Source organism: Vombatus ursinus, unplaced genomic scaffold (assembly GCF_900497805.2).
Source record: "Vombatus ursinus unplaced genomic scaffold, bare-nosed wombat genome assembly UNPS02014811.1, whole genome shotgun sequence".
Lineage (NCBI taxonomy): Eukaryota > Metazoa > Chordata > Mammalia > Diprotodontia > Vombatidae > Vombatus > Vombatus ursinus.
Genome location: NW_020954589.1, coordinates 582,150 through 591,824, shown reverse-complemented (window position 1 = coordinate 591,824; position 9,675 = coordinate 582,150). Strand labels below are relative to the sequence as shown.

General features: G+C 46.7%; 1 protein-coding gene across 1 annotated transcript; it reads left to right on the top strand.

Annotated features, from left to right (window-relative positions):
* The first annotated feature begins 235 nt into the window (after positions 1–235).
* Positions 236–9,566, top strand: LOC114053526 (potassium channel subfamily K member 16-like). The gene is made up of 7 exons (XM_027876643.1): positions 236–363; positions 1,089–1,234; positions 1,318–1,538; positions 6,457–6,571; positions 6,908–7,074; positions 7,633–7,798; positions 8,504–9,566. Exons 1-7 carry the CDS (start codon positions 236–238, stop codon positions 8,725–8,727), a joined length of 1,167 nt encoding a protein of 388 aa, XP_027732444.1. The 3' UTR covers positions 8,728–9,566.
* Positions 9,567–9,675: the final 109 nt, after the last annotated feature.

Genomic DNA, 9,675 nt, shown 5'->3' with positions numbered 1-9,675 from the left:
TCCACTCACCGCTCCATGTTCTTCTCTCTGGAGACAAACAGAAAAAATCTGATCCCTTTTCATATGACTGCCCTGGAAATATCTGAAAACAGCTATCAGTGTCTCCCTTGAATCTTATGTTCTCTATTTTAAACATTCCTACAACGGAGAGGATTCACCAGGTGGAACCCCACCTAAAACAAACCAGCAGGTGAGATTCTCCTCTCATGTTGTCTCTGGTGGAGACAAACAAGCAATGGTCATCATCCTGTCATGTTCTGCTTGGAGACCGAGGGATGGACAGGATGACCCCCGGAAAACAGGGCTTCCTTCCCCACTTCCCAGGGAAACATTCAAAGTGGTAGAGGAATGGGGGCAAAATGGGTTTGGCATATTTGACATTTCATCTAGCAAAGCTGGGCCTCATTATCCAATTCTCCCCCTCACTTTCAAAGTAGATAGTTTGCATATAATGTCCAACTTGGTTAATGTATTGTTTAGTTTGGGGAAACTGGGTTTTCTTCCATCTTTTTAGTTCTTCTCTCTAAGGGGCAGCTCTCTGGGAGGAGCCAGGGAAGGAATTTATTGAGAAATGTGGCTGACGTAAAAACGAAAGATATCAATGAAGGGTCACAGGAGAGAGAGAAATGAAAAGTGAAAATTTCTATAAAACTGGTCAGATGTCCTAGATGCTCATGTCACCACTGTCCCTGAACACTACAAATCAGCTTTGCTCTGATTTTTCACTCAGATTAATCAAATCATCCTTAATCTCCCTCCACCTGTGCAGTCTTTTCACCTGTCCCCTACCTCTGTATGTTGCCCCTGGTAGACAGGTCTGTTCTCTTCACCCCATTTCACAGTGAGGGGAACTGAGCATGGTGAAAGTCCATACCAGGTGTGATTTCCCCCAAATTCCTATGGTTTGGGGCTCAAAGGACCCATGAAGGATGAGGAAAAGCCAGGGAGCTGATGCAGGAACCTACCTAAGGCTAAACCTGCCTTTGCTGGAAGAAGTAATGAGTACTGCTCTCATTCTACTCTGTGGGAGAGGAAAGGGCAGGATGACTTCAGTGGAGCACAGTCTCCTGTCCTGCTCCTCATGGAAGGCCATCCAGATCAAGGGACGTCAGACCTGTTTGCATTCATGGCACTTTGAGCAGCAGGGCTGAGCTACACTGCACTGTTCAAACAGACTCCCCAGCCCAGCCAGCTGTGGTGGGGAAGGACCAGTGCTTGAGGGGGGCCCTACCCAGTAGGGCCAGGAAAAAGGTAAGTGCTCAGCAGAGAGAGTGCCTTTTTCTCCAGTGCGGTGTAGCCCCCACCCCTACTCCATAGCCAGAGACATGGCTGGCTCAGGGCTCTTTGACTGGAGGGGCAGCTGGACTCTGTCATTGCTGCTGGCCTATCTCTGCTACCTGCTGCTGGGTGCTGCCATCTTCCAGCTGCTAGAAAAGCAAGCAGAAGCTCAGTCCCGAAACCAATTCCAGATGGAGAAGCTACGCTTTCTAGAAAACTACACCTGCCTGGACCAGTATGCCCTGGAACGTTTTGTACAGGTGATATGGGGAGAAGGGGCTGGGGTGGGAAGGAAGGAGATGGGGGAGGTGGAATGACAGGACTTGCATAGGGAGACTCAGAAGTGGAGGCTGGAAAAGGAGGGGCTGGGCTTGGATGATCCCGGGGAATTCTGACAGAGACAGAGAAACGGAGGCAGGGGAAAGCATTAAGAGTAACTCTGCCCAATTCTCCTGGCCCACTGGTCCCTGAAGCCTCTGCTCCTTGATCTTCCTCCAGCTGAGTTACAATGCCGTGGTCTGGACAACAGTTGTGCCACACGGTTAAATGTCTGTGATAGCTATCCTCAGACCCTCCTCCAATGGGAAGGGCCTGAAGTTTCAGGTTCAGGAACATTAGACGGCAATGGTTGTTGTCCAAGCCCCTGCAGCGACTAAACCCAAGCCAGGAAGCTATTTTGATGAGTGAGCTCCTCTATTCAATTCCACCCCACCCCAACCCCCCTCCCCTACAGTGCACCTCTTTGATTACTCTGCATAGATTCTAAGCGTCCCTGGTCCAACAATACATAGTCTCATGGGGATGGGTCAGATGGTAAAGAAAGGATTTGATATACAGAGACCTGTCATGGCTTCTGTGGCAGACACCAGAAACAGGAGGATATGGTCTCTGCCCTTGAGTTGGGGAGGACAGATCATATTCAAATGATCTGAAATGATTAGAGGATGAAATGACTTAAGAATGATTAGGAAGCAGGGTCAACAACTGTAAAATCATAGCCACTGGATTTAGAGCTGGAAGGGTCCTGGGAGATTATCTGACCCCTTAGTTATCATTTTAATTTTATGGGGGTGGGAAGAAGGAGAAGGGGACTGAGACCCACAGAAGGGAAGTTATTTGTCCAAGGTCACACAGAAGAGTGCAAATAAGACTATTATATGTGCTGAGGGGGATTTAAAATAAGACTGGCCCATATGTTCATTGAGGAGAGCTTGCTAAGGAGTCTAAGAGCCAAGCCTAGGTCCCTTTCTTCCAGTGTATAGCTGTTCCTAGAGCCTTCTGCCTCAGAATCTATCCATCTTTCCTCCCTGCCCCCAGACTCTGCCAGTCAAAAATTGGGATCACTAACTCTCAGTCTGAGTAAGACTAAGATCCAAAGGACCTAACAAAGGAAAGGGCATGGAGACTTAGAAGGTGTCCTCCCCAGGACTGAAGGTGAAATAGAGAAGTCAGAGGATATGGAAAGCATTTCAAAGTGGAGACTTATTAACCTTCTGAACAGGAGCAGAACTAGTCTGCAGCAGGAAGGCTCTGGGTTAGATCACAGGCATTCAAGCCTTTTCATTTATTGGACTGCATGAGCAGAACTCTGTATGTGTTTGTGGGCTATGTGATATATATGTATATACACATATATACATATATGTATACATATATTTACCATTACAGTTATTCATTGATCAAGCCTGTTATCATGACACCTGGTGGTACACACTTACACGACAATAGCAGCTGGCAGATGGTTAGGCCCCTCTGGATTACCAGTTTACATGTGCTAACCAGAGTCATAAATATACTAGCTGATATAACCCTGGATAAGTCACAATTTCTGTCTGCCTCAATTTCCTCAACTGTAAAATGGGTATAATATCACCTGCCTCTCAGAGTTGTGAAGATTAAATAAGATATTTATTAAGCACTTAACACAGTGCCTGGTGCTTGATAAATGCTTATTTCCTTCCTACTATGATGCCTTTTCCACTGAATTAGAGTTTTCTCCCTTCTAAAAACCCACAAGGTACATATTAGACACCTAGACATAAAACTTTCTGATCACAGGGACTGGGTGGAGGGAATAGACCTAGGATTTCTTTGGTTTATGGAATGAATGCCTGCCTAAGACAACGTCCTCTACCAGTACCTTGAAGGATGGAGGAGGGGAGTTACTTTTTTTCACCTTAGGAGTCTTAGAGAGTTGCTAGAACACTGAGAGGCTAAGTGCCTTGCCCAGGGTCACTCAGCTACCACGTATCAAAGTTGGGACTTGAACCAAGATCTTCCTGGTTCTTTATCCAGTTTGCCACACTGTGTCTCACTAGTCACTAGAATGATCTAAGAGAAGCTGTGAAATCACCAGTTAGAAATAGTTTGGCCTAGAGGCAAGGGAATGTTCCCAGGATCCTTAGAAGACCCTGTGCTCCTAGGAGAAAAAAAAACCACAAACTACCAACATCTCTTGTCCTCCTATGCTAGCAGGGAACTTATAAATTAAAAATAATACACCATTAAGATTTCCATATACTGTCTCATTTGAACGTCCCAATTTCTCCAGTGGGTAACTATAGGCATTACCTTAATTTTAACCAATATGGAAACTGAGGTACAAGGCGATGCAATATCTTGCCCTGGTGTGTGTGTGTGTATATATATATATATATATATATAATATATATATACATACATACATATATACATATATATATATATATATATACATAGCTAGTAACTCTTGGAGGCAGGGTTTGAATACTACACTGCCTCTGAGCTGTTACTATAATTTTTTTGGTGTGTCCCATGGAAGTTTATCTTACTACTTTACGTCCAGTGAATACATTTGAGACCCAGTTTCCAGCGGGAGTGCTAGAGGTGGTCTGATTAGCACTGGGAGCAATTCTCTCTTGTGGTCTATCACTCATGCTCCTGAGAGTTTGAACCACAACGGTTAAAATCCTGTTATGAGTGGGAAGCACAGAGCAGCTTCCATGATACCAGGAGAGTGTTGATCACCATCATTAGGAAGCTTTTCTGATAGAGCACCAAGACCAGGAGTCTGTGATCATCTGAAAGCTGCTACCTACCCCCTCTGTCACTGACTCCCTGGGACAGGTCCTCAACTAAGTGACTTACGAATGAGTCCATCCCATTTCCCCACCTGTACAAAAGCCCCCCAAAAACGCCAGTTCCTTGTTCATCTGGACCAGCTCTCATGAGAATGAGATCTTTTTTTACATACCCAATTCTTATTTCTTTTGTTGCTACATCACCTTCATTTCCAGATACATCGCTCCTCCTTCCTTGCCCGGTCAGCCATCCCTTATCATAAAGAATCAAAAGGAAAGGGGGACAAAGCATTTTGGAAAAACGAATCAATACACAGGCTGAGTCTGATTCCACAGTCTTCGAAGAAGGGAAAAAGGCACATTTTTCAGCTCTTCTTTGGGACCAGCCTTGATCGTTGCAATTACAAAGCATTATTTTGTTATTACTGTTTTTGTCTTTTCCATTTAACTCACCATAAGGAAGAGTGTATAGTGTTTTCGTACTTCCACTTACATCATCTTTATAAAAGTCTTCCAGAGAGTTAATATTTAAGGGACAAAGGCAGTGTTTCTCATCCTTCCCCCATTGCCTCTAAGCTGGTCTGCAGCTATCCCAAACGTAGGCAGCTGAGCAGAGGGACAGGCACCTCCTGGTCTTAGAGACCTCTTGAAAAGAAAACACCCCTGCCTCTTTGACACACTCGTTCTCTCATTCAATGCCCCTCACCAAGAGTGAGGTGATCTTATTCCTTGCTGCTCCAAGTGAAGTCCATACCCTCCCCATCACCACCACCCTTGTGCACCCATTAGGGATATAGGTCCTGGTCCTAAGTTGCAATGACCCTTTAGAGGTGTGAAATACCTTCTTTCTGCAGCCTTTTCTTCTCCAGCCTAATAAATCCCAGCTTTTTTAATGACTATCTCTTAATTTAAAAGAGTAATGATTAAAAAAAACCACCAAAGATGATCAGGACCGCCACTTCTGTCTGCCAGCAGAGTGTTGACTGCTTCCATCTAAAGGGTTAAGGTCCTTTGCCATGGGGTTTATGGGAAAGGGAGTAAGGACAAAGTTTGGGTCTTTTCAGGGGCTCTAGCCTGTCAGACTGAGGAAAAGCAGATGGTGTCTTATGACGAAGCCCCTCTGGCCAGGCCACCACTCTACCCCCACTAGGCCTTGAACTCACAGAGTCAGCCTGCTAGGGAACATTTCTCATGGGAAGCTAAGTCTAGGGAAAGCTGTAACTATTCCCACTCCACACACACACACAGACACACACACCCCAGATGCTAAGAAAGCCTAAGGAGCTCCAAGTCACCATTAAGGCAAGAGGGGATAAGGAATGGAAGCCATCTCCCAGCCCACAGCAGAGAAGGCCATGCATGTGCACCCTCTGCTGGCTTAGGATTGGGTCTGCTAGAAGACCCTAGAAACTACCAGGTGACACAGAAACACAAGGGATGCCCCGGGCTATATTGTCCATCCCCTTGCCTCATCACCTCCAGAAGACCAAACAGAAGGAGGCCTTTCTTGTATTTGGACACCCCATGTGTATAAGACCATAGCCTTCCTTTGAATGTTCCCATGTTTCCAAGGACAAAGGAGCACTGTCCTTGGAGGACCTGGGTTTAAGAGGTACCTTATTAGATGTGTGAACATGGTCACATCATTTTGTCTCTTTGGGTCTCAATTTCCTCCTCTGTATAATGAAGGGGGTAGGACTAAATGTCCTCTAAGGTCCCTTCTAGCTCTAACATTCCATGATTCATCGAGTGACAGTTTGCCATTTTCTTCTCCAGCTCATTTTACAGATGAGGAAACTGAGGCAAACAGGATTAAATGACTTGCCCAGGGTCACATAGCTAGTGTGTGTCTGAGGCAGGATTTGAACTCAGGACTGACTCTAGGACTGATGCTTTATTCACTGCACCACCTAGCTGCTGCCCGTGATTCCATTTTAATGGAAACCCTTCCTACCATTCTGACAACTCCATGATGCCTTACCTTCCCAGACTTTGTATCCCTTCCTTTCCAGGTCATTCTTGTAATATAAACACCCTCTACCTAACCCTGTCCCTCCTTCTTCTTGATTACCCAATGTCTCCGTGCTCCCCATACCCCAATACTTCATACTTGGCACAGGTCATTATGGAAGCCTGGGAGAAAGGTGTGAACCCAACTGGCAACTCCACCAACCCCAGCAACTGGGACTTCAGCAACAGCTTTTTCTTTGCAGGGATGGTTGTCACCACCATAGGTAATGGGGAGTGGGTAGGAGGGGGGAGGGAAGAGGGCTAGACTCCCCTATTCTGGCCTCCTCCATTCTGAAAACCCCCAGGTCTCCTCTGCACAGGCTTTCAACACTAGTAACTCCTCCTACCTCCATCCCCCCCACCTACCCACTGTCCTCAAATCAGTCACTCCTCAATGAGGGAACTCCTGATTTCTATTTTGCCCACTCAGAATAGTTGTGAGATTTTTTTTTGGCGGGGGTTGAGGGGAAAGTTGTAAGGCATAGACATACATTCTGAAATCTGCATTTGATGTAAGCCTCACCACTTATCCTACTTCCCAATCCTCTCCCCCTCTCCAGGCTATGGAAACCTGTCCCCCAGCACAGAAGCAGGTCAGATTTTCTGCATCTTCTATGCCCTGTTTGGGATACCACTCAATGTGGTATTTCTCAATCATCTGGGTACAGGACTAAGGTCTCACCTAGCCACAATGGATACTTGGGGGCATCAACCAAGACACAACCAGGTACCACCTCTCTTCAGTCTACGACTCCTTCCTCACTCCTCACTGTAGTCCTAGCGCAGCAAAAGCTTCTCTTCAACCCCTACATCTCCTGGCTCTCAATCATGCCCTTCCTCCTTATGATCCCTGCCCCATTCCCAAAATACAACCACATTCCCATTACAGCTTGGCCCTGGTCCTTCCATCATCCCTCAATGAAGCCAATGTCCTTCCCTTGGACTGACCTCACATGTTCTCCCAGGAATGAGGAGGGAGGGACAAGTATGGTCTGTAGGTGGTCCCCTTCCTCAATCCCAACTTAGTTTGAGTTGTTTCTTCATGTAAAAGATCAGAATACCTGTTGGAGCATTATCCCCAAATCCCAAGAGTTCTGCAAAATCTGCAATTGGCATGGGATAGCATGGGATTTGGCAAATTAATGCCAAATAACCCCGGAGAAGCTGCTGCGCAGAGGAGGCCCAGCCTCCTCTTGTTTTCCTTCACTAAGGAAGTGGCCCCAGACCTCCCTGAAGTCATCCTGGAGCCATGGGAGCTGCTCCATCAGTTTCCTGTCTCTTTTAGGTGGTACAGACCCTGGGCCTTGCTCTGTTCCTGACTGTGGGGACCTTTCTCCTCCTCATCCTTCCCCCCATGGTCTTCAGTCACGTGGAGGGCTGGAGCTATGGTGAGGGCTTCTATTTTGCCTTCATCACCCTCAGCACTATTGGCTTTGGGGACTATGTTGTAGGTAAGGGAGATAAATGGGAATGGGGCATAAGGAACTGGGGCACTTTAGGGGCCAGGGCATCAGGAGCTAAAGGACCTGGGGGTTGAGGGGATGGGGATAGTGGGGCTAGAAGGCTGGAAACAAGGGATTCAGCCCCACCAAGACTGTCAGGCCCCCATAAATTCTTAGTAATGTGGAAGAAGCTGGTGGCACAATGGATAGAGCACTGGGCCCCAAGTCAGGTTGAACTGGGTTCAAATCCTGCCTCAACCATTTAATAGCTACGTGACCATGGGCAAATGACTTCATTGTTTCTATTTCTTTAAAACTCTTCCTGGGGTTTAAAGATGAAAAAAAAAACTTACACTACCTACCTCACAGGGTAGTTTTGAGGAAACCCCTTAAGGCACTATCTAAATGTGAGTTATTATTGTTAATATCAAGAAGTCTCTAGTCCTTGTCTATCCTTATCTTCCCTCCATCCCAAGGCCTGCCTTGTAGAACTGAGAGCCAGATCTGGCCTGAGTTAATGGGGTTCTCAGTGGCTCTGGGAGAAAGAAAAGCTTCTTCCCACACAGCCTCAGAAGCTAGGGTCCTCTAGGTGTTGCATATCATGAAGCCATGGTAGAACACCTGGGAAGAGCACCGTAAGCCAGATGTGTATGATTGTGAAGATCAGGATCTGTAGTGCGACTGTAACACAGGATTCCCTCTGTTCTCTCCCAGGCACAGACCCTGACAAGCACTACATCTCTGTGTACAGGAGTCTAGCTGCTGTCTGGATCATCCTGGGCCTGGCCTGGTTAGCTCTCGTGCTACCTCTGGGCCCCATGATCCTGCACCAACTCATGTACCTCTGGCCACTGAACAAGGATCCAAGCTCTAAGAAGGGCATAACTCCTGAGGCAGATGGGCTTTCTCACACCACCAAGCTCCCTATAACCATATGAGTTCATGGAGCAGTCCTAACCTACACACCAGCCACCTTTTCTTGCCTTCCAGCCCCCACATAGATCACCTGTAGTAAACACAATCCCTTTACGGTACCCTAGTCTTTCTTATCCCTGACCCTGCCTCCCCTCTCCATATCCTTCTCTTCTGGGTCATTCCCCAAGGGCTCTCCAACAAGAGGAAGGAAGCCTAAAACGTCCAGGTAAATGAATAATGGAGACCAAAGGAAAAAAAAAAGACAAACAGAAAGGCACAGAATAAGAGATACACGCTCACTCCAGATTTGCTTGTCCCTCTCTTTATCCCTCTAGGTTCATATCTAGAATTCAGCCTCCCATTTTAGTGACCCTCACCCCAAGCCTCTAGGAGACTGCTTGACTCACAGAAGAGACCACAGACCTTCTCCCCATAGCACACCAACAAAATCCACAATAGCGACACCATCACCAGACAAACCTTAAATTCAGGTGCTCTGCTCCTTCCCAATGCCCATCATTTAGGCTTTCTTGATTCAGGAGGGATGGTTATATAATGAGGGCTGTTCAAAGAGATAACATCCTCTGCCTGAGATGTACAATGGAGAAATGGTAGAAGTGAGCGTGTGTGAGGCAATAGTTACCTGGACGCTATTGCCTGGCTTTCCCAAAGGACCAGGGCTGGAGAAGTCATGCCCTGAAGTATGGAGTACTGTTCACAAACACAGCTTCTGAGTCCTAGGACACTACAGCTAGGCTTCCTCCAGGGACTAGTCACCCTCCTGGATATTTTCCCCGTTTTCCCATGCCCTATACCTGTGTCTGTGTTCTTTCCTCTCCGTGCCTTGTTTAAATACATGCTGTCACAGATCACAACATGATACGACTCTTTCTAAACAATGCTCTTCTATAAGCAGGCAATCCAAATGACCACAGGAAATAAGCCAGAAGAGTGCTGGGGAACCTCTAAAG

What these genes read in the sequence shown, in the direction of transcription:
- LOC114053526 (XM_027876643.1), top strand. Translation starts at nt 236, where the DNA reads ATGGTCATCATCCTGTCATGTTCTGCTTGGAGACCGAGGGATGGACAG. An exon ending in CTTGAGGGGGGCCCTACCCA is followed by an intron (nt 1,235 to 1,317) that starts GTAGGGCCAGGA and finishes CCTACTCCATAG; the next exon opens with CCAGAGACATGGCTGGCTCA. An exon ending in CCCTGGAACGTTTTGTACAG is followed by an intron (nt 1,539 to 6,456) that starts GTGATATGGGGA and finishes TACTTGGCACAG; the next exon opens with GTCATTATGGAAGCCTGGGA.